Source organism: Balaenoptera musculus, chromosome 11 (assembly GCF_009873245.2).
Source record: "Balaenoptera musculus isolate JJ_BM4_2016_0621 chromosome 11, mBalMus1.pri.v3, whole genome shotgun sequence".
In the NCBI taxonomy this organism is placed as follows: domain Eukaryota; kingdom Metazoa; phylum Chordata; class Mammalia; order Artiodactyla; family Balaenopteridae; genus Balaenoptera; species Balaenoptera musculus.
Genome location: NC_045795.1, coordinates 100,025,889 through 100,049,228, shown reverse-complemented (window position 1 = coordinate 100,049,228; position 23,340 = coordinate 100,025,889). Strand labels below are relative to the sequence as shown.

At 48.6% G+C, this 23,340-nt stretch overlaps 2 protein-coding genes across 6 annotated transcripts in view; one reads left to right on the top strand and one right to left on the bottom strand.

Moving 5' to 3' along the window:
- Window positions 1-23,340, top strand: part of NR2C2 (nuclear receptor subfamily 2 group C member 2) — an 82,635-nt gene that overhangs the window by 58,674 nt on the left and 621 nt on the right. For all 3 annotated transcript variants that reach the window (XM_036870212.1, XM_036870211.1, XM_036870210.1), the window contains 11 exons: window positions 4,663-4,863; window positions 6,944-7,046; window positions 9,257-9,436; window positions 10,322-10,469; window positions 11,222-11,315; window positions 14,316-14,449; window positions 15,413-15,590; window positions 16,683-16,804; window positions 17,459-17,598; window positions 18,861-18,998; window positions 20,386-20,491. In XM_036870212.1, coding sequence (XP_036726107.1) covers window positions 4,663-4,863; window positions 6,944-7,046; window positions 9,257-9,436; window positions 10,322-10,469; window positions 11,222-11,315; window positions 14,316-14,449; window positions 15,413-15,590; window positions 16,683-16,804; window positions 17,459-17,598; window positions 18,861-18,998; window positions 20,386-20,491 — 1,544 coding nt within the window. The remainder of the gene's footprint in view (window positions 1-4,662; window positions 4,864-6,943; window positions 7,047-9,256; window positions 9,437-10,321; window positions 10,470-11,221; window positions 11,316-14,315; window positions 14,450-15,412; window positions 15,591-16,682; window positions 16,805-17,458; window positions 17,599-18,860; window positions 18,999-20,385; window positions 20,492-23,340) is intronic.
- The window catches only part of MRPS25 (mitochondrial ribosomal protein S25), a 34,684-nt gene continuing 23,387 nt past the window's right edge, over window positions 12,044-23,340 (bottom strand). For 2 of the 3 annotated variants that reach the window (XM_036870218.1, XM_036870220.1), the window contains exon 5: window positions 12,044-12,103. In XM_036870218.1, the coding sequence (XP_036726113.1) occupies window positions 12,087-12,103 (17 nt within the window). In that variant the 3' untranslated portion in view covers window positions 12,044-12,086. Of the gene's footprint in view, window positions 12,104-20,803; window positions 20,891-23,340 lie in introns of those variants that run through there. The other variant, XM_036870215.1, reaches the window with a different exon arrangement.

Sequence of the window (23,340 nt, the reverse complement as noted above, 5' to 3'; positions counted from 1 at the left end):
TTGTCGTTTTTCCCTTGCTGCTTTCAATAATTTTTCTTTGTCTTTAATTTTTGCCACTTTGATTACTATGTGTCTCGACGTTCTTCTCCTTGGGTTTATCCTGTATGGGACTCTCTGCGCTTCCTGGACTTGGGTGGCTATTTCCTTTCCCATGTTAGGGAAGTTTTAGACTCTAATCTCTTCAAATATTTCCTCTGGTCCTTTCTCTCTTCTCCTTCTGGGACCCCTATAATGCGAATGTTGTTGCGTTTAATGTTGTCCCAGAGGTCTCTTAGGCTGTCTTCATTTCTTTTCATTCTTTTTTCTTTAGTCTGTTCCGCAGCAGTGAATTCCACCATTCTGTCTTGCAGGTCACTTATCCGTTCTTCTGCCTCAGTTATTCTGCTATTGATTCCTTCTAGTGTAGTTTTCATTTCAGTTATTGTATTGGTCATCTCTGTTTGTTTGTTCTTTAATTCTTCTAGGTCTTTGTTAATCATTTCTTGCATCTTCTCAATCTTTGCCTCCATTCTTATTCCGAGGTCCTGGATCATCTTCACTATCATTATTCTGAATTCTTTTTCTGGAAGGTTGCCTATCTCCACTTCATTTAGTTGTTTTTTGGGGGTTTTTTCTTGTTCCTTCATCTGGTATATAGCCCTCTGCCTTTTCATCTTGTCTGTCTTTCTGTAAATGTGGTTTTTGGTCCACAGGCTGCAGGATTGTAGTTTTTCTTGCTTCTGCTGTCTGCCCTCTGGTGGTTGAGGCTATCTAAGAGGCTTGATGGGAGGCTCTGGTGGTGGGTAGAGCTGACTGTTGCTGTGGGGGACAGAGCTCCGTAAAACTTTAATCCACTTGACTGTTGATGGGTGGGGCTGGGTTTCCTCCCTGTTGGTTGTTTTGCCTGAGGCAACCCAACACTGGAGCCTACCTGGGCTCTTTGGTGGGGCTAATGGCAGACTCTGGGAGGGCTCACGCCAAGGAGTACTTCCCAGAACCTCCGCTGCCAGTGTCCTTGTCCCCACGGTGAAACAGAGCCAGCCCCCGCCTCTGCAGGAGACCCTCCAACACTAGCAGGTAGGTCTGGTTCAGTCTCCCCCGGGGTTACTGCTCCTTCCCCCGGGTCCCGATGCGCACACTATTCCGTGTGTGCCCTCCAAGAGTGGGGTCTCTGTTACCCCCAGTCCTGTCGAAGTCCTGCAATCAGTTCCCACTAGGCTTCAAAGTCTGATTCTCTATGAATTCCTCCTCCCGTTGCCGGACCCCTAGGTTGGGAAGCCTGACGTGGGGCTCAGAACCTTCACTCCAGTGGGTAGACTTCTGTGGTATAAGTGTTCACCAGTCTGTGAGTCACCCACCCAGCAGTTACGGGATTTGATTTTACTCTGATTGCGCCCCTCCTACCGTCTCACTGTGGCTTTTCCTCTGTCCTTGGACGTGGGGTATCCTCCTTGGTGAAGTCCAGTGTCTTCCTGTTGATGATTGTCCAGCAGCCGGTTGTGATTCTGGTGTTCTCGCAAGAGGGAGTGAGAGCACGTCCTTCTACTCTGCCATCTTGGTTAATCTCCGCCTCTTTCTGTTGAGTGGTGGTCTGATATCCCATTTTTTGGATGCTGCAATAAATAACCTTTTACCTGCTTAATTTAGGACATGTGAGAGTATTTCTGTAGGATCAATTCCTCAAAGTAGGATTGCTGGAAGAGTGTGTCATGTGTAGTTTGTTTTTTTTTTAAGAAGGAATGTTATCTTTTATTTATTTAGTTAGTTTTGGCTGCGTTGGGTCTTCGTTGCTGCATGGGCCCCCTCTAGCCGCAGTGAGCAGGGGCCACTCCTCACCGCAGTGTGCGGGCCTCTCATCGCTGTGGCCTCTTGTTGCGGAGCATGGGCTCTAGGCGCGCCAGCTCAGTAGTTGTGACGCACGGGCTCAGCTGCTCCGCGGCATGTGGGATCTTCCCAGAACAGGGATTGAACCCATGTCCCCTGCATTGGCAGGCGGTCTCGGAACCACTGCGCCACCAGGGAAGTCCCTTATGTGTAGTTTTGACAGTAGTTGCCAGACTGCCTTCCAAAGAGGTTCCACCAACTTATATTCCCACCAGCCTGGTATGAGAGTGCCCGTTTCCTTACACACTCAGCTATATATTTTGATATATATATGTGTGTTTGATACATATATTTGTGGCCCAGAATGTGGTCTGTCTTAGTGAATGTTCCATGCAGGCTTGAGAAGAATGTATATTCTGCTGTTGCTAGATGGATTATTTTATAAATGTCAGTTACATCAAGGGGGTTGATAGTGCTGCTCAGGTCAACTATATCCTTATTGACTTTCTGCCTGCTTGATTTATCAGTTGCTGACAGAGGAGCGATGATAACTCAAACTATAATGGTTGATTACTCTATTTCTTTTCGGCAGGCCTATCAGTTTTGTTTTTTAAATTTTATTTATTTATTTATGGCTGGGTCTTCTTTGCTGAGCACGGGCTTTCTCTAGTTGCAGCAAGCGGGGGCTGCTCTTCGTTGCGGTGCGCAGGCTTCTCATTGTGGCTTCTCCTGTTGTGGAGCATGGGCTGTAGGTGCACAGGCTTCAGTAGTTGTGGTGCGCAGGCTCGGTGGTTGTGGCACACGGGCTTAGTTGCTCTGTGGCATGTGGGATCTTCCTGAACCAGGGCTCGAACCTGTGTCCCCTGCATTGGCAGGCAGATTCTTAACTACTGCGCCACTAGGGAAGCCCCTTAAAGGTCTTTTGGCCATTCAGTTGGAAGTGATGATGTGCTGGGACTCGTGTCCAGCCTGTGGCTCTCTGGTCTTGCACTCACTGGGCCCTCAGCCTGCAACCCACTCTGTCACAGCTCTGCACGGCTTCCTCTCCTGCCTCATTTGGGTCTTTATCCACCGTCACTCCCTCAGAGAGGTCTTTCCTCTTGAAGCTGCCCCCTTGCCTCCTTCCCCATGTCGTGTTCTGTCCATTACCCTGCTTTTTGGTTTCCTCCGTGGCCCTTGGGCGCTGACTGAACTCTTCATGGCAGGGTGCACAGTCTGTCTTTCCTCTAGTAGGCGAGCTCCCCGCCGTGTTGACACTTCCATCTCTAGTACCGAGAATAGGGCTGGTCACCTAGTGGGTGCCCAGTAAACACGTGTTAAGTAATTGACTCTTTCCTTGCTTGTGTCATTTTCTTTTGAACCTACCAGCATCGTTGGATTTTCCATATTGGACTGTTGGCAAAGCTGTAGGACTCTGTGTGAGTTTGCTGTCTGAACCTTGGGATGCCACGTCCCAAAGCAGTTCTATCAAGAGGTGGCGCAGATTCCAGACATGTCGTCCATAAATGTGCTGTAGGGAGCTGGGGTCCAGCCAGAGACACAGTACGTCTCCCCTGCCCAAGGCCCAGTGCACGCACCCCAAGATTCCTGTCTGCAGTGAGGGCCTGCTGGGGTCCTCAGGGAAAAGGTGGCCCCATGCTCCAAGTTGGGCACTTGGCCTGGAAGAGAGACAGGAACGGGCTAGAACAGCTTCAAAGAACTTCACGAGCAGGAATAAGAGAAGTCGCTCTTACGTTACGTAGCAGCTATCTTAACTGTGACTGATGCCCTTAGGCAGGGATGCAGGGAAGAGGTGAGCTATGGCAGTGGGGCTCATGAGTGGTGGACATCCCTGGAGAAATGAGGCTCAGGGCTTCTCCGGAGTCAGCGCCCACTGCCTCCAGGGCTTCCGCAGTCTTTTATTCACATCTTCTCTCCATGTGCCAGGCCCTGTGCTAGCCCTGGGGATGCAGCCCTGAAACAGGTGTTATCTCTATGCTTAGAGACCTCAGAGTCAAGAGGTGAGAGAAGTTGGATGTGTGTCAGCAAGGGACTCCCTGCATTCTGTCACTCCAAGGCAGGATTATTTATAGGACCTTCCCTTCAGAAATAGCCCTTTAAAGCAGCCATTCTCAGGTTTTGGGGTTTCAAAAAGTTAGGGTAGGGAATTCCCTGGCGGTCCAGTGGTTAGGGCTCCACGCTTCAACTGCAGCGGGCCTGGATTCGATCCCTGGTCAGGGTACTAAGATCCCGCATGCCGTGCAGCGCGGCCCAAAAAAAAAAAAAAACGTTAGTGTTGCCCACATTTCTTATTATGCTTAGGACAAGGTTTTTGTTTTTTTTTTTTTTTTTTTAGTTAAACCTATCATCTACTATTTATTACTGTCTTCATTTCATAACAGAAAGGGCCTTTCTTTGTCCAGTTTTATTGAACTGTAATTGATATGCAGCACTAAGTTTCAGGTATAGAACATAATAACTTGATTTACATATATTGTGAAATGATTGCCACAACAAGTTTAGTTAACATTCACCATCTCATATACATACAGAAAAAAGAAAAAGGAAAAAAGTGTTTTTTTCCTTGTGATGAGAAATCTAAGGATTTACTCTCCGGACAACTTCTAGTTGACCACCTTCATACAGTTTCCCTTCCCTCCGCTTCCAAAGGGCATTTTAATTCTAAAAGTAGGAGGGATGATATCATCCTAGAATAAAATTAGCTGTATGAAAACCAGTTTCTGAAAAGCTCCCTGTTGTTTTCTCTTTCCCATTTCACCGGCACTGGTGAAACTGTCCTGGACCAGCACTGACTCCGGGCCGGCGTTGGCAGCCACTGCACATGCTCCGTGAGAGCAGCCTCCGTGTTGTGTCTTGTAGATTGTGACAGACCAGCAGACAGGACAGAAGATCCAGATAGTCACCGCAGTGGACGCCTCCGGATCCCCCAAGCAGCAGTTCATCCTGACCAGCCCAGATGGAGCTGGAACTGGGAAGGTGATCCTGGCTTCCCCGGAGACCTCCAGTGCCAAGCAGCTCATATTCACCACCTCGGACAACCTCGTCCCTGGCAGGATCCAAGTAAGACCTGTTGATAGGTGTTTGTTTCAGCACTTCCGCTACTGCCCTTGTTCTTGACTCTTAACCTCTACCATGGAGGCCAAATCCATCTCTAGAAGGTTCTTTGGGGACCTGCAAACATGGTGGGTTGCTGCCTCGGCTAAAGTAAAAAACCAGCAAGTGAGTGGCAAGGCCCAGAAGGCAGCCACTGCAGTGCTCAGGTGGAATGGAATTTGAGCCAGCAAATCAGTGGCCCCACAGGAGACTGACCTGAGCAGTTGGCATGAGCCACTGGAGAATTGTTCTCAACCAAGGCCACGTGGTGGCAGCCCTTGGCCTGTGATGCTTTAGGGGCACCACCAGGGGCTGACCACAGTCAGGTGAGGACCGACTTGTTCTAGCTCTTACTTCGGACTGGCCCAGCTCTTTATTCTGATCTTGTTCCTGTGAGCCCCTCCATTCTGCCCTGGTTCTCCCTCCTGTGGCAGGTGGGATGGGGTTGGGGCAGGTACAGGAAGGAGGAGAGCAAGGACTGGAAGAAGAGCAGGGTTATTGGGAAGCACTGAACTTCCAAGTCCAACACTCAGAGAAGCAGGGACTCAAGGCCAGTGTCCCATGGTGGCCAAGCATGGAGCATGTTTAGTCCAGGTCAGGGTGCAATCCATGGTCTTGTTTGGTTCTGGTTTTTAAGTTTTTTAAAAATTTGTGGTAACATGTAAAATTTACTATCTTAATCGTTTTTAGGTGTCCAGTTCAGGGGCATTAAGGACATGCACACTGTTTTGCAGCCATCACCATCACCCATCCCCAGAACTCTTCATCTTCCCAAACTGAAACTCTGTCCCCACTGAACAACTTCCGTTCCCCACCCCTCAGCCCCTGACCACCACTATTCCACTTCCTATGGGTCTGACTACTCTAGGGACCTCACATAAGTCGAATCCTGTAATATTTGTCCTTTTGTGACTGGCTAATTTCACTGAGCACAATGTCCTCAAGGTTCATCTGTGTTTTGTCTTATGTGTCAGAATTTTCTTCATTTTAAAGGCTGAATAATATTCCACTGTATGTATAGACCACGCTTGGTTTTTCCATTCATCTTTCAGTGGACACTTGGGTGGCTTCGACGTTTACTGTGAATAATGCTGCTAAGAATCCATGTGTTTTGCAGGGAGATTTCTACTATGGAGAAAATTCAGGAAGGAAAGGGTTTTTTTCCTTCCACTGGATTTGGGTTCAGAACACCAATATGTTCAGCTTCCAGAGCTGTACTTTTGAGACACCTCCTAATGCCATTAGTAAATACTTCCTCATTCTTCCTTTCCCAGTGTACATTCTGATCATCTGGAATCAGAGTTCCTCACTGCTTGCTTCGACTCCTTGCTTGTGAGAGGATGGCTGGTGGTTCTGTTGCATGTCTTATAAGAGGTCGTTGCACATAATGATTTCTGTATATATTCTCACTGTACATAAATCATTTTAAGGCTTATTGTTAGTACATGATTTAATAACAGCTATTTTTCACTTTCTCATGTTGAAACCAGTTACATTACTCTTCCAAATGAGCAGCACTGTGGGTCATCTGGAAAGTCACCTCCAAGTGAAGGAGAGAGAGCAGGTTTCAGAGGCCACCTGTCCTAGTCCCTTCACCCCCAGCTGCCTCACGAGAGAGCTAGTTATTTAGTCAGTAAAGCTTAATTACTTTTCTGCCAAGTAAACCTCTCTGTGTACTTTCAAGCTGTTTCATGAGAATAGAGAAGCAACCAAAAAGACCTTGAGTATCTTCATGTTGGAGCATCCGCCTGTGAGTCCCCACACGGCCCCTAGTCCTAGGTGGTTGGGGTGGCCAGATAGGAGGGTAGGTCACTGAAAACCAGAGTCCGACCCTGGACAAGCCCACCGCCACCCACCACCGCTGAAGGGGCTGGTCCAGATGAGCGGCCACGCCATTCCTGGTGGCAGATTCAGTTGTCACGTGGCATTTTCCCAGTTCTTCCCAGAGTTCTTAGAAACCCGAGATTAGGAATTCACAGTTCAACATGACTTTGCTTAGTGCTCTGGTTTTTCATCAGCACTCTGCTTATTTCCTGATTCTTCTTAGATCGTCACGGACTCTGCTTCTGTGGAGCGTCTTCTGGGGAAGGCCGACGTCCAGCGGCCCCAGGTGGTAGAGTACTGTGTGGTGTGTGGCGACAAAGCCTCAGGTGAGTAACCAAAGGCCATGCTGGGTGCACATCAGGGGCCGACATCATGCACCAAATCCGGGGCAGGGGAGGGTTGTAGGTTTCAAAACATGAACTCCACTCTTCTTATTGGGGTGGTGATGTAAATAAGCAAATCAGTTTGTCAGATTATAAGAATCAAAAGGAAAAATCAAATAACTATTTCTGCGATTTGTAAATCTTGGTTGGGTGTCAATTATTTTTGTACTAGTAAGAAAGAAATTGGGACTTCCCTGGTGGTCCAGTAGTTAAGACTCCACGCTTCCACTGCAGGGGGTGAGGGTTCAATCCCTGGTCGGGGAACCAAGATCCCAGATGCCACGCACCCCCCACCCCCAAAAAAATAGAGCAATCATTTCATTAGTCTGGTTAATATCTGCTCAGTTCTTTGCTGTTTCACAAGATGTGTTTGTTGTCTATCCCTCCCTCGTCCTAACTGTGGCTACCTCTGTCATGCCCTCACTATAACCCAGTGTGATAAACAGGAGGGGGCATGCGATTCTGGCTGGAGTCCCAGGGTCAGGAAAGGCCTGAAGTCACATTGGTGACCTTGGTGGTTGAGTGTGTGCTGTCAGGTAAAGCAGAAGGGTGTTCCAGCTGGCGGGACCAGTGCCTGGAGAGTTTAACATCCATACCCACCATGTCTCTGGGGAAGCATTCCTGGGCTTCCATGGTTAGGAGGTGGGTACAAGGAGACTAAAGATGTCTGACCCAAAAGCTCAGACTTCAGCCTGCTAACAGTGGGAGCCATAGAGGGTAAGTGATGCTAGGGACACTGACCTGAGTTCTGAGATGACCACTTGGTTCTGCTTTATTCTGTGGTCACTACATTCGTAGGAACTTTGGATACTTTGTGGTCCTGGTTTAAAAAAAAAAAAAAAAAAAAATGCTGAGCCAAGCCTCTTAAGAGGAAGACAACCCCAGGCAAGCACCAACTGAAGGCCGGAAGCTCCAGCCCCTCCCGCTCATGCCTCAGGTGCTGTGCTCTCGCCCCTTCTCTGAAGCCCTTGTCTGCCCCAGCAGGCAGGGGCCAGTGCTGCCTCTGTCCTCATCACCCTTCTGTTCAGATCTCTGGGCACTGGATGTGTTCTTTTCTAGTTGCTTCCTTACAGGCCTGTCTTCCTCTCCAGAATGTGCTCTTTTTTTTAGAGCAGGAACCGTGTCTGACCCCCTCATCTCTATATCCCCATCTTGTTGCTCAGCAAGGAGAGACACTCTGCAAACTTTCGAACAAGTGAATGAAGCATGAGCATAGCAGAGGCCACAGAGTCTGCTTGGCTTTCCCTTCTGGGCTTAAAGCGCATGACAGGCTTGCAGTGCCATTGTCTCCAGATATTAGAGATCACTCTAAGGCCTAGAGAGCCCGAGGAAATCCACTGCAAGGAAGGAAATATGTCCACAGAGTCATTTCAGCGTGACTCTTCTTAAAGGCACACAGTTGAGACCCTCCAAGTGCAGAGTTGGAGAACGGCTCCACGCGCCACAGCTTAGGGCCATGGGTTGCTCTGCAGCCGCCATCCACAGTGACCCTGGGAACTCTGACCCTGCAGTGTAGTTATGACCCTGGGTTACATGAGACCAAACCAGGAGAGCATACGCGAGGGCGGTCCCAGCTGGGAATGTGAGGAAGGGTAAACTCACGTGCGGCTCTTTTTAATGTGGGAGGGAATTAGAACTTAGAGACCCCCAAAGTAAACAAGCTTAGAAAAAAGAACCGGCGGCCTTCCTTTGGCCTGGGCTCACATGGTCACGCCCCCCACCCCGGGTCAGCCTGGGGCCCAGGACATGACGCACACAGAGGGAGTAAATGCAGGATGAGACCCTTTGGGCTAACAAAACACAAGCTTGTGTTTGCTCTGTGACATTCTTGATGGGACAGGGGAGCTGAGGGCCTTCACCAGGCAGGTCTGCAGAGCCGGGCCCAGTGAGTACAGCGGACGGTGCAGCCCAGCCATCATCCGCGAGCTCCTGCTGTGCACTCGGAGCACCGAGGTCATGCCATTTACCAGCGGCCGCATTACCTGTCTGAGCTTCCGTTTGTCCATCATGACCTCACAGGGCTACTTTAAAGATGGTAGAAAAATGTGAAGGCCCCGGGTGCCATGCTTAGTGCTCAGGCCTGCGGTTGGCCCGTGGCTGCTGGCATCTGACCCTGCACACCAGTCCCCGATAGACTTACCTTTCTCTTTCAGGCCGTCACTATGGGGCTGTCAGTTGTGAAGGTTGCAAAGGTTTCTTCAAAAGGAGCGTAAGGAAAAATTTGACCTACAGCTGCCGGAGCAATCAAGACTGCATCATCAATAAACACCACCGGAACCGCTGTCAGTTTTGCCGGCTGAAAAAATGCTTAGAGATGGGCATGAAGATGGAATGTGAGTAACTATTAAAAAACCACTTGAGTTAATAAGGAGGGCGAAAGTGAGGTTTCCATGCCTGGCGTTAAAATACTCTAACAGTATCTGCTGAGGCTTCATTTTGGTTCACCTTCAGGGTCAGCTCAGTGATGCGGCGCTGATACCACTAGGGTTGGTTGGTTTCCACAGTGGAAACCTAGTCCAGATAATTTGGGAGGCAGCATGTGGAGTGGGATGAACACAGGCTTTGGGGTAAAGCTGATACCACGTTAGCTCCAGCCCTGCCCCCAGGAGCCGGGAGACCTCGGGAAGTCATGTGGCCTCTGAGCCACAGGTCCCCGTCCATGAAATAGCACCCTTGCCTTCCTTACATGATGCGTATGGGGTCCTCTTTTCTTTCTTCTGCAAAGGTCTGTTTTCTTCATTTGTTTCTGGCATGTGTTCTTGCTCTTGTACCAGATGCTGAAGGAAGAGGTCACTGGTGTCACATAAAATGGAGCCCCACTGACAGTTAGCAGAAGCTTTCCAGCTCGAGTTGGGCATTAGGATGCTTCCTTTTCCACGTGGGGCATGGGCAGCTCTCTGTTAAGGGCCCACCTGAGGGGGTGTTTCTCCTCCTGGAGAGAGTCCTGTGAGCAGCAGGAAGTGACAGAATGATACCCACACAAACGCCACTCGGTCCTTTCTCGGCCATAGCACCCGCCATCTTGAGCTCCTTTAGATGTGACAACACTTTGGCTTTGAGCCTTTGTCTCCTTTGGCTGCAAAATCCACTGTGGAAGTTGAGCCAGGCGTGTCTAGCACCGAGCTTATCCCGACAGCAGTGGGCTTAGTCAAGAGGACTCCTACCTCTCCCGTGAAGGATGTGGTTTTTAAACATGGGTATTTCTGTTGTGATTTAAGCTGTGCAGAGTGAACGGAAGCCCTTTGATGTGCAGCGGGAGAAACCAAGCAATTGTGCTGCTTCAACGGAGAAAATCTATATCCGGAAGGACCTGAGAAGTCCTCTGATAGCCACACCAACATTTGTGGCAGATAAAGATGGAGCAAGGTCAGTCCCTGTGTTAACAAAGGGCGACACTGTAATCAGCCTTTGGAGCTGATTAGGGGAAGCACGGATATTCCTTGGAAAGGGGGCTTGTGTGGCTCCCCGCCTGAGGGCCACAGCCTTGAGTCTTGTCTTGCCTTATCCCACCCTTTTTGGAGCCACTCTAGTCACACCTCTGTCCAGGCCTGAGGATGGTTGATTTAGGATGGGGTCAGAATTTCTCCTATCTCAGGTGCTGGGATTATGTGCTGTAGTTCAGGCATCATTCATGCAGGAAAACAGTTGTTTCATGATTCAGGATGGGGGCTTTTTTGCAGTAGAGATAAAAGGCCTAAGATCCAGGTGTGGTCTAGATGGTGCCACAAGTCAATTTATATGTTTTTTTTTAATGTAATCTATCAAACTTAAAGGAACAGAAAGAGGGAAACAAGAAATCCAAAATGTATCATGGCAAGTGCTAGAGTTGGGAATGCCCTGGTGATACTCTGAGATCAGGTTAGCATTACTGGCACAGCAGTGGACGTGGAGGCCCGGGGGGCTGTGCGGTCTTTGTCATCCTGTCTCAGGCTGCAGACCCGGCTCTGTGCACGTCTCATTATAGAGAGAAGGGGGTTGGTGAGTCACTCGGTGGCTGAGTCTAGTTAGCTTTTCTACTGCTCAGCCTTGCAGATGTGGACGGGACAGGTAAACGCAGCCTGATCACACTGTGCATTAAATGTTGGAAGCTACTCTGGGTTTCTTTATGTCTTAAATAGACAAACAGGTCTTCTTGATCCAGGGATGCTTGTGAACATCCAGCAGCCTTTGATACGTGAGGATGGTACGGTTCTCCTGGCCACAGATTCCAAGGTGATGTTCTCTCCTCATGCCTTCTCCACTTTTATGTCTCAGTGCAGGCCGCTTCTCTGAATGTGTGCACCCACCTTCTTCTTGGCCTTCAGACTACATCGAGGCCATGGCCTTCTGCATCTCCATTTACTTCTGATACAGCCATGCTATGATTTGTTTCAGGGATGCCAATGGCTTTTTGGCAACTCAGAGCTGGCTGGTCATGGTCACTTAACATGTCAGGGTCTAGAGTTCAATTTGGTGAAAATTCTGTGGTTCACTTCTAAGATTTTCCCCCCTAGTGATGCACATTGGCAAACTACGGGCAGGCTGAGGAAGAGCTCTTTATCCTAAGATGGCCTTTTGCAGTAGTCCCTAGTTCCTTTTTATTAGATGACCTGCAGGTCCCTAGTTCCTTTTTATTAGATGACCTGCAGGAAGAGGTCCAGCCAGGATTCTGGCAGCTCTAACCCGGACAGAGTGAGTCAGCTACAGGGAATCCAACTTGCGGACAGAGATGTTTGTCACCCCAAGAAAGAGACAGCTGGCTGCCTCCCGTGGAGATACCTGAGGAGAGGGGGTTTTATCCAGGCAAGGGAGCCCATTGCTTCTCTCACCTTATTGTCCCTGATGTAACTCGAGCAACGATGAAGCGGCGGCAGCCCCACTGAGCCCCAAAGTCTCTGCTCTGGAAGGAGCGACTTAGAACAGTGCTGGCGTTGCTGCCGCCCTCAGAGCCAGAGCTGGGCCTGCAGGCTCCCCTCTCATCTGCTCTCATGCACATGTGGCGCATTAAGGAATGTCCTCTTCTGGGAAAGGAAAGGCAAAAATGAGAGCCGATGGACAGCTGCCCTCCACCCATCGGTCCCTGGCTGGGCTTTGAGCCTGTTGTCCTCAGGCAGTGGTGACGAATCATGCCTCGCTCGTTGCCTTAACCCGGCAGACGTGCAGGACAGTGACCGACCACTTGGTGGGGTGGACACACCATAAGCCTGAAAGTAAGGCCTGAGCACCCTGAACTCCTGATGGCAGGGGGTTGTGCAGCCCCTGTCCCGTGTGCCACCCACACACAGGCTGGTACAGAGCCGGCCACCCCGTGCCCTCCCGTCCCCACCCCAGTGCCCACCAGGCAGGGGTGTTGGGAAACCTGAGTGAGTTATTTGATAAAGCATGCAGTGCCCACTCCGTAAACGCTAACTGCTAGGAGTTTGTTGTGGTCGCTGCATCGAGGAGAAGGAGCACAGAGCTGTGCAGTAGCGAGTGAAGTGCAGTGAAGACAGCAGCTGCAGAGTCATAGCCAGGCCCTACCCGCCCCTCCTGCAGGACGTGGAAGTGACAGGACCCACCCCAGAAGCTTGTCATGAATAATAGAACATATGCAGAGCCTCTTAAAGGTAGCTATTTTCAGAAGCTGAGTTTTAAACTTTTTACTATGAAACAATTATACATTCAAAATCATTTACTTTGAATAAATACAAAGATACCACAGTGCTGCATGCTCCCTTCACCCAGTCTCTCCCGGAGGCCGTGTCTTGCAGAGCCATAGCACAGGGTCAGGACCAGGGCAGGATATGGGGACAGGGGTGGGTATCATTCTTTTTCTTTTTTTCACCCTTCAACTTTTTCCCTTCAACATATCTCTCATGACGACCTACATCTTTCACCAGCTGCATGATATTCTGCTATGTGGTGCTTCTGTGATTTATTATCCACATCTCTGTTTATGATCTTTTCTACTGATTCTAGTTTTTCATTTTTATAATCAAGATACAGCAGACATGTTTGTATACGTATCTTGGTTTAGTTGTTTGAGTATATCTTTGGCTTTCTTTTTTTTTTTTAGTTGAGATGTAATTCCCATACCAAAAAATTTACCCTTTTAGTGTACAATTCAGTGGTTTTCAGTATATTCACAAGATTGTTACAACCATCCCCACTATCTAATTCCACTATCTAATTCCAGAGCATTTTCATCACCCCAAAAAGAAACCCTGAACCCATTAAGCAGTCACTGCCCCTTCTTCCCACTCCCAACCCATGCAAGCCACTCACTTTCTGACTATGGTTTTGTCAATTCTGGACGTTTCATATAAGGAGAATCATACAATATGTAGCCTTTTGTGACTGGCTTCTTTCTCTTATCATAATGTTTTCAAGGTTCATCCATGTTGTGGCCTCTGTCAGTACTTCATTCCTTTTTATTGCCAAATAATATGCCATTGAATAGCTATATTATGTGTTATTTATCCATTCGTCAGCTGATGAGCGTTTTGAGTTGTTTCTACTTTTTCCCTATTAGGAATAATGCTGCTGTGAACATTGTGTACAAGGTTTTTTGTGCACATGTTTTAATTTCTCTTACGTATGTACCTAGGAATGGAATTGCTGTTGTCATATTACAACTCTACGTTTAAACTTTTGAAGAATCGCCAGACTGTTTTCCACAGCACCTGCACCATTTTACATTCCCTCCAGCAGTGTATGAGAGTTCCAATTTTTCCACATCCTCGCCAACACTTGTTGTTATCTGTCTTTTTGACTGTGACCATCCTAGTGGGTATGAAGTGATATCTCATTGTGGTTTTTATTTGCATTTTTAACTAGCTTATTTGTCTTTTTCTTATTAAGCTGTAAGCGTTCTTTAGATATTCTGGCTACTAAACCATTATCAGATGTATAATTTGCAAAAATTTCCTCCCATTCTCTGGGTTGTGTTTTGTGTGTGGGGAGAGAGATTGTCTTTGTATTTTCTTGATAATGTCTTTTGAAGCACAGAAGTTTAAATTTTGGTGACATCCAGCTTATCTGTTTTTGTTCTGTCATTTTATCACATGTGTAGGTTTGTGTAACTACCATCACAATCAAGATACAGAACTGTTTCATCACCAAAAAGCTCTTCCTCTCTGCCCCATCATAGCCGTACCCCCATAGAAGCTGTTTTTAAAGCAACATTAAACCTTCGTTGCCCTGAGAGTCTTGTATGTGTGTTCATCTTTAATATTATTATTTTCTGATTAACAGGCTGAAACAAGCCAGGGAGCCCTGGGCACACTGGCAAATGTAGTAACTTCCCTTGCCAACCTAAGTGAATCCCTTAACAATGGTGACACTTCAGAAATGCAGCCAGAGGACCAGTCTGCAAGTGAGATTACTCGGTACGAACCCATGAGGGTGGAGGCCCCTCCCGACACACACACAGGCGCGGCGTTGTGAGGGTGGGTGGCAGCATTTTGACACCCACCCTGTATTTAATCAAGGATTGCAAAATTGTCCCAGTGCCCCTGCATGGTCTGTCTTCTTTCAAATTTTAACTATGGGAATGTGGACCCATTTTATTACACGATATAAAACAGTCTAAAAACTCTTTTCATTCAATAACGAAATAATAAACGAAATTGAGTAACTCAGTGGAAGCAGGGGAAGAGATGTTACTTGTATTGGTCACTGCTTATGGTGCCTAAACATCAGTAGTGCATCCCCTTTCCCACTTCTGTTTATCTTATGTATCTTTTTTCCAAGTACTGAGTTTAGAGCTTAAATCGATTCATCAGGGTAGACAGAGATTAGCTGTTAGATGGCACCAGCTGGTCCAGACACCTGTGCCCGCTGCCAAGGGTGTGTTCTCTTTGCAGCTGGGCTGCTAGGTTTGCTCCTTTCCTGTTGGACCAGCCACTCCTGCCCCTCTTGCCAGGCCAGGCAGGTGCATGGCTGGGGCCACTCAGGTGCACCAGTCCTCATTGTTCACTTGTGGTCTGGTAGAAAATTAAAATCTGGATCCAGTGGAAAGAGGATGGGATTTGAGTTAGGTCGAATTCTGGTTCTACCACTTACTAGTTGGGTGGTCTTGGAAAAGTTACTTTCACATCTGTAAGATGGAGAGAATTCTACCTTGGAGAGTAGTTGTGAAAAATAGAAATTACATGTGAAAATAATATCTAGCTTAGCACCCAAGGCGCCATGGAGACAGCATGTGGAAGCCGCCGCCCCTCCTCTCAGCAAGTCAAAGTTAATTATCTTTTCCCCAATGTGTTGTTCCCTAAATTACGTCTCAGCTAGAGTTCTTCTCCTCATAGAAGCTGTGGACTCACAACACTGGCTTGCTACGTTTTTGCTTGCAGGGCATTCGACACCTTAGCTAAAGCACTTAACACCACAGACGGCCCCTCGCCTCCAAGCCTGGCGGACGGCATGGACGGCAGCGGAGGAGGGGGCATCCACGTCATCAGCAGAGACCAGTCCACACCCATCATTGAGGTCGAAGGCCCCCTCCTTTCAGACACTCACGTCACATTTAAGGTGAGTGTGTTCAGCTGGGAGAGGCGCTCTGTGCCCAGGCTGGTCTCAGTTAAAAAAATCAAACCTTGAAGTGAGCTCATTTTTCATACGGTCGTCTTTGATCAGGATCTTGTGTTCCAGAACAATGTTCCCATTATGAAGCATTTTCACCGTCTTTTGCTCACCTGGCTGTTCGGCTCTGCCGGTAACCCTGAAGCAGGCGTGGCCACCTGTCGCTGCCGAGACAGGCTGATGCGGGCTGCTCTGTCGTCTGCCTTCCCGTGATGACCCGGCTTCAGCATAGGCTCAGGCAGGCCCTTTGTCTGTTCCAGCAGGTGTTCCCGGCCACTGGGCCTGACCTCTCGCCCTCTAGAGCCACAGAAAGTAGATCTCAGATATACTTGAAGACTGGTCAGGTCCTCACGGTCTTCCCTGCACTCACCTCCCCGGCCTCACTTCTCCAGGACACTGCCAGGCTCCCTGAGCCCCTGGTCTCTAGGTCTGCAGATTGAGTCTTCAGTTCCCCTCATATTCTCCACTAGAGAGATCTGGCCAATCACTTAGGAAGACTGAGTCCCTGCCCAGAGTTGTCCAAGGGTGCCAAGAACACAGGTCACCAGTGGGATTCCAGCTTCAGAGGCATTCAAGCCTCTTCTAGACAGTGGGGCTCCCGGAACCCAGCCCGACATCCTGGTGGTGGTGTGCCCTCCTCCTGCCATCTGGGCTCCTGCTCAGCTCTCATTCACTGTTCCCTGAGGCCACCTGCCAAATCCCTGCTAGCCTGTGGAGCTGACCCATCCCCCAGTTTGAGTTAGACTTGAACCTATGGCTCAAAATGGAATTGCCTTAGAACAAGTACCAGTGTAGTTGAAGCAGAGTTGAGGCGTATATCTTTGTGTGGATAAGCTGGGAGGTCCCCGTCCTCCCACATTCTAGGGGCCATGAGACCCTAGTTCACTGGGCAGGACCCCACAGGGAGTCAGCGCCGGCCCCCCTGCAGAGGACGCATGCTTCACAAGGATGCTCTGCACGGGGGCTTCAGTGTCAGAGACTGGTGTTGACAAGCTGCCCCCGTCACTTGGTCACCCCCGTGCTGTGTGCTCTCTCTCCCAGCTCACGATGCCCAGCCCGATGCCCGAGTACCTCAATGTGCACTACATCTGCGAGTCCGCGTCCCGCCTGCTCTTCCTCTCCATGCACTGGGCCAGGTCCATCCCGGCCTTTCAGGCACTTGGGTAAGTGGCTTTTTTCTCCGTGTGTATCCTTGGGCAGGGCCTTCCCTGCTCTAGGAATGGCCTGCAAGATCTCTGAAGCCCCTTCTAGTTTGTTCCTTTGGCCCAGTTTGCTTGTTAAATACAGTTGGTGGCCAAGGCTACAGTGTTCCTCAGACCTTTACTGTGCCTTCTCCACGCGCCCTGGACTTGGTGCTAGGAGCAGGGGATGGCATGGAATGGAAGGCAGGAGTCGTCCTGTGATCTTGAGACAAATAGGGGGTACTGCGTCTGGGGGCTTCTGAGATGAAGACAGATTGTTTCGAGGTGCATCAGCCGCGCTGTCCTGAGTGTAGATTCCCTCCTCCTCCCTGCTGCAGCCCCAGCTCCTCCCTGGCAGGCTGAGTGTGTCTCTACCTTTCGGAGCCCACCCTCGGCTCTCAGTCCTTTGATCGCTGCAGCCTCTTGTGACAGAACCACACCGGGGCTGTTAAGGGAATAGTTTCTCCTCAGAGGGACTTCAGTTAAGGCAGTCACGGACAGTGGTGTTTGTGGAGAACAATCCTGGGCATTCCATAGGCCTTCGGCAAATACATGGTGACATGACTTGTTTGGGACACGCGGGGGCTTGGAGGAGTGCCACCGGCCCCTGCACCCACCACGCCTCTGTGTCCCCAGGCAGGACTGCAACACCAGCCTGGTGCGGGCCTGCTGGAACGAGCTCTTCACCCTCGGCCTGGCCCAGTGCGCCCAGGTCATGAGCCTCTCCACCATCCTGGCCGCCATCGTCAACCACCTGCAGAACAGCATCCAGGAAGGTAGGGCGGGGGCTGCGGGCAAGGACGGCTCGGTCTCGGCTGGCCCGCCGCTTAGCCAAGCCTGTGTCCCACAGCGCCCCTTACCCGTCAGAATGTTTAAATTTCTGCCTGACTGCCTTCTTTTCATATAATGAAGAGGAAAGGAAAAAAATAATTGGGAAAAGGTGCTGATTTCCAACATACAGACATTGAGTGATGTTTTCAGAACAGTCACAGCTTCTGTTTTCAACTTCATTGACAGGTTGCCCTTTCATGTATCTCACAAATCCTCACAACCCTGTAAAGTAGAAACTGTTATGTCAGGGTTACATATGGGAAGACCAGGTCCCAGTAAGGTCCCTGGCTTGCCCGGGATAAAGCAGCAAGTGGAAGAGCTGGGGACTGGGGCACAGACCTGGGTCATGTGACCCCCTAGTCCAGGGCGTGAATGAACAAGTGAGTCTCTTATTATGAGATCTGTGCAACCACCTGACATCGGGTGGTCAGGTCCCAGCCGTATCAGGACTGGGGAGTAGCTGGGGGGGGTCTCCACAAGCTGCAGATCCGCGGCACACTGAAGACACTGTCGAGGGAGCCCACGCTGCCCAGGGTCTAGACTATCCCTGCAGATCACACTTGCATCTGAGGTGGAGTTGAATTGCTCTTTTAATCACGCATCCCAGTGTTTGAGACTTAGGAGTGTAAGTCACCTAGTCACACCTTCATTTTTCTAGTTATTCCTTTGGAATAGTTATATAACGGTGATTTTTAAAACCCTGTAACATTTTATTGAATTTTAGGTTTGTTCGCAAATGAGCTTTAGTTTTGTTTTTAACTGAATATAATAATACTGCCTTCAGCAAGATACTGTCATGAAGACTAAATCAGACAACGGATAAAATTATTTTGACAACTAAAAAATGCCAACGTGTTCAGGTTGGCAAATATTTATTCAGTGCCTGCAGAGACTTGCAAAGAATTGACCTTGATAAGGACTGGCATGTGGGCCTTCAGCACTCGCAGGCCAAAGGTGCTGCCCAGGGTGGGGTCGGGGAGAATCACTGGTCTCGGAGGTCGTTACTGAGGCAGAATATTAACAGAGTGGACTCTGGGTGCCTGTTGTCACTTCACCTATAACTGGAAAATGAGGCTCTTGAAATACCTGGTTTTTCATTTAAAAGTGAAATTATTCTCTCATTTTTTTCAATCTGTGGCCCCTCAAAGAAGCTCATGTTATTGCTCTTATTAGCCTTTCTCAGAGGATCTGTGATGTTGATTTCTAGATAAACTTTCTGGCGACCGGATAAAGCAAGTCATGGAGCACATCTGGAAGCTTCAGGAGTTCTGTAACAGTATGGCGAAGCTGGATATAGACGGCTATGAGTATGCATACCTTAAAGCTATAGTTCTCTTTAGCCCCGGTAAGATATGCAGTGGTCACGGTCACTCAGCGACGGCTTTCCACCTGTGTCTACTGATATTTCTGAACATGAGCATGTTTGTCAGGTTGTCAGCAGTGAAGAGAGAGCCCTGCCACACTGTGTGTGACTGAATGTTCCCGTAATATGTGTGCTTTGCCAGCTAATATAAATACATACATTCTTTTAAAGTCCTGTCTTTATATTCCCAAAGAAATATGCTGTAGTGCCGGGTAACTTCATATGCTAAATAGATATCATCTGTATCCTAACTAAGCCACTGGCCAAATAAGGCTACGGCAAACAAAATTGAGTACACATTTGGCCCTCTGTATCCATGGGTTCCGTATCAGTGGATTCAACCAACCGTGAATCAAAAATATTCAAGGAAAAATATATTCCAGGAGTTCCAAAAAGCAAAATTTATTTTGCCATGCACCAGCAACTAGGTACAACTATTTACATAGCATTTATAATGTATTAGGTATTAGAAGTAATCTAGAGGTGATTTAAAAGTATACGGAAAGATATGTGTAGGTTATATGCAAATACTATATACCATTTAACGTAAAGGACATGAGCATCAGTGGATTTGGTATCCATGGGGGGTTCCTGGAAGCAATCCCCTGTAGATACCGAGAGATGACTATACTACCATCCAGTGTCCTTTTTTTGTTTTGATTTGTTTTGTTTTGCTTTTTGCTAATTTTTAGGTATGTTAGCACTTATAATCCAGTACAGATTGAAACTGCACAAGTTTACCCACAGTCTCTGTAGGGCAGTAGCAGCAGCAGCTGCAGGGCATGCCAAAAGGTGTGGTCACAGCAGATGAAGAAGAGGCAGCAGGACTGTTGGTGGAAAGTAAGAGTCGACCGGGCTGGCCTCACTCACTCCCCGTCAGCTGTTCCCTCTGAGCCTCCTGAGAGGCCATTTGGTGACTGTTGTCCTCGACAGCAGGGGTGGACCCAGCTTAACCTCTCTGTCCCACTGCCCCGGCCCCCTACTCATGAATAACAAAATAGCTAATAAAAATGGGAGACGCTATGTGATTAAATATCTAGAGAGCAGATGATAATTTCTAATTTCATGTGGTATATGTTGTCTGGAGTAAGGAAGGAAGCCACAGGTCTAGAACCAGCCCCATTGGGGCTGCTGAGGCTGATGTGAGCACCCAGGGGCCGCACTTCTCCTGGGAACCTTCAGGTCTTGGCAGAGCACAGAGGAAGAGCCAGTGTTCTAGCAAGAGTATCCAAATTAGACCAGCCTTCAGAGCTCAATCTATTGCACTTGAGAAATTTGTCAGAAGTTTTACTAAAAATAAGTACTGAGAAGTCTGCAAATGAGGCTTTCCAAATACAGAAGACAATTTGGGGTACTTTTATTTTTTCAGATCATCCAGGTTTGACCAGCACAAGCCAGATTGAAAAATTCCAAGAAAAGGCACAGATGGAGTTGCAGGACTATGTTCAGAAAACCTACTCGGAAGACACCTACCGGTGAGGCGCACGGGCAAGATGGGGGCGAGGCTGGGTCTGTAGCTGCAGATATCAGTTACATTGGCCTTCCCATTTCTGGCAGCCTGGTAGAGCCTCCGTTTGATCACACTTTAATTCGTGCATTTTACGGCTGATAATGGAGTGGGGAGGGTCAGGAGTCCCAGGCCATCCCAGTGTTGCTGGGTGACTGGGTGAGACCTTGGGTTGTTGCTCTTTGAGGGGCTGGGAGCCGTGATCTCCTCTGGGGCTGATGTTGTGTGTGAGATGAGTTCTCACGGAGGCTCCGCTCGTCCAGAACAGTCGGCAGCTCTGCCCTTCTGCCCGCATTCACTGAGGAGGCGGTGCTAGACAAAAAGGGTTTCCTTGACAGAAGCCAAATCTGACCCCTAGAAAGAGTGACTGGGTTGGACAAAGTAGTAATTTAATCCTCACATAAACTGATTTTTTTCAAGTTCCTTTATTTGGGTGAAAATTTATAATGTTTGGGCAGCAGGAAAAAAATGTTATCTGTATGCCTTTCTCATGCAGCTTTGACCAGGAAAGTTGTTCTGAAATAGGACAGAATGTGCTGGCAGGCTTTCCCTCCGGCTGAGGAGTGGAAGAGCTCTTTCCTCGTGACCTCTTCTGACCCACTGGAGGCTATGTGAACTTCTGGGGCCTGTCAAGCATAGTGTTTCCCTCCCCACCTTCCCCCGATCATGTCCTCTGCACAGACAGACCCTCAGTCAGTAGATGCCCTGTGGGCCTGAGATGCCCCAGCCCCAGGGGGACAGTTTCTCTGGTGTGACTGGGGGCCTCTGGCGGGCCCGGCTGGCAGAGAGCCTGCCTCTGCTTTAGGCACACCACCATGGCCAGACACAGCTTTTGCCAAAGCAGGATCCATGGAATCACTGACGACCTCACAATGAATCTAGAATGGCTTCAGCCTCAACGCATACAAAGTGGGACCGTCAAGTAACACACCCACACCAGAGATCATACGTACACCCAGGCGTGTGGGCGTGCTGTCCCCCGAGGAGGCTCTGGGCCCAATCCACACAGCACCTGTGGCCACAAGAGGCTGAAAAGGCTCCTCTGGGGCTGCTGGCAGAGCCACAGCACACGAGAATTGCCTTGACGATGGCAGCTCTCTGGCCTTTGAAAGTACTTGTTTCTGAAAAAATCCTGAGTCACTACTCCTGGTCCAGTCAGGGACCCTGGGGGAGAAGAGGGCAAGCCAGGTAGGTGATTTGGGGCCAGAAATGAGAGCAGGGGGACTCTCTCATAGCACTCAGAAACACTCAGTTCCCAAAGAAAAGGCCCTAGAATGGTTGTGTCCTGTTTATACAGTCATTGCTTTAGTCTGTGCCATCCTTAGGCCTTTTCTCATGCTGTTTGTTCCTCCTGAAATCCTCTCCCATCCTTTGCATCTCTGCTGATAGGAACCTTAGCCAGCGTCTAAGGCCCAGCTAGATGTCCTCCCTGACTGGCCTTTGCCGACTTCCCGAGACCCTTCAGCCTGTCGGCCCCTTGGCACCTTTGGGTGCCCTGCCAGACACTGTGGCTGGGCAAATGGATGATGGTGCTGGAATACTGCTTTCATAATACAAATATATTTTCCCCTTTTAAAAATAACCACTGTAGAAAAAAATCAGAACATTCTGGAAAGCAAAAAGAAAACTTTTAGCTCTTTGTAAATACCACTTCCCAGGGAGACTTGTTAACATTTCATGTATTTACTTCCAGTAATTTCTTAGTATGTGCAACTGGAATCAGAAAATAGAAAATAAGGTTTCATGACCTTTTTTTCACTTAATATTCAGTGAGCATGTATATATTCTTCTAAGTCATTTTCCATGGCTAAGGAGATGCCATAATTTCATCATTTCCCTACTTATGAAAATGTCAGTCATTTCAAGATTGGGCTGGCCCTGCAGTTTGCGTCCTGGCGCCCACCAGTCTGGGTGCTGGCTGTGGAAATGGCCCATCCACAAGATGCTTCAGATCGTGTCCAGTGACCTGCCAGGACAGGGTCATGGAGTGCCCTCCCGGGGTTCCTTCCAAATAAAAATCTTATTGCTTTATTTTTAATTACAATGCTAAAAGAACACTGGGAATTACAGCAATATAGAAAAAGTTTTAATTGATATAATCACTTCAAATCCCAATACCCAGAGGTCAACCATTAGCATGCTGGTGACCATCCTTCCAAGTACTTTACACACATACATACAAATGAATATACGCAAGTGAGGTCACGCTGTACTTGCTGTTTCACATCCTTTTTTTTTTTTTGGCTGCGTTGAGTCTTCGCTGCTGCGCGTTGGCTTTCTCTAGTTGCGGTGAGCGGAGGCTACCCTTCGTTGCGGTGCGCAGGCTTCTCATTGCGGTGACTTCTCTTGTTGCGGAGCACAGGCTCTAGGCGCGCAGGCTTCAGTAGTTGTGGCTCGTGGGCTCAGAAGTTGTGGCACACGGGCTTAGTTGCTCCGCCGCATGTGGGATCTTCCTGGACCAGGGCTCGAACCCATGTCCCCTGCATTGGCAGGCGGATTCTTAACCACTGCACCACCAGGGAAGCCCTCACATCCTCCTTTTAAGTTTTTATTCAGCTATATGTCATGGAATTATTATCAATGAATATAGACCTTTATTATCCTCTTTAATGAGTATGTAGTGATTCATTATATGGAGATACCATACTTTATTTTAACCTACCCTCCACTGACAGGTTTCCAGATTTTTCTTTTTGGTGGGGCTGAGGAGAGTTGTTATAAACAATGAAGGGAACATATCTGTACATAATCTTTGCATTCATGATAAACTCCTACAAGAGGAACTGTTGAAATCAGAAAAGCAAGGGTGGACAGTGA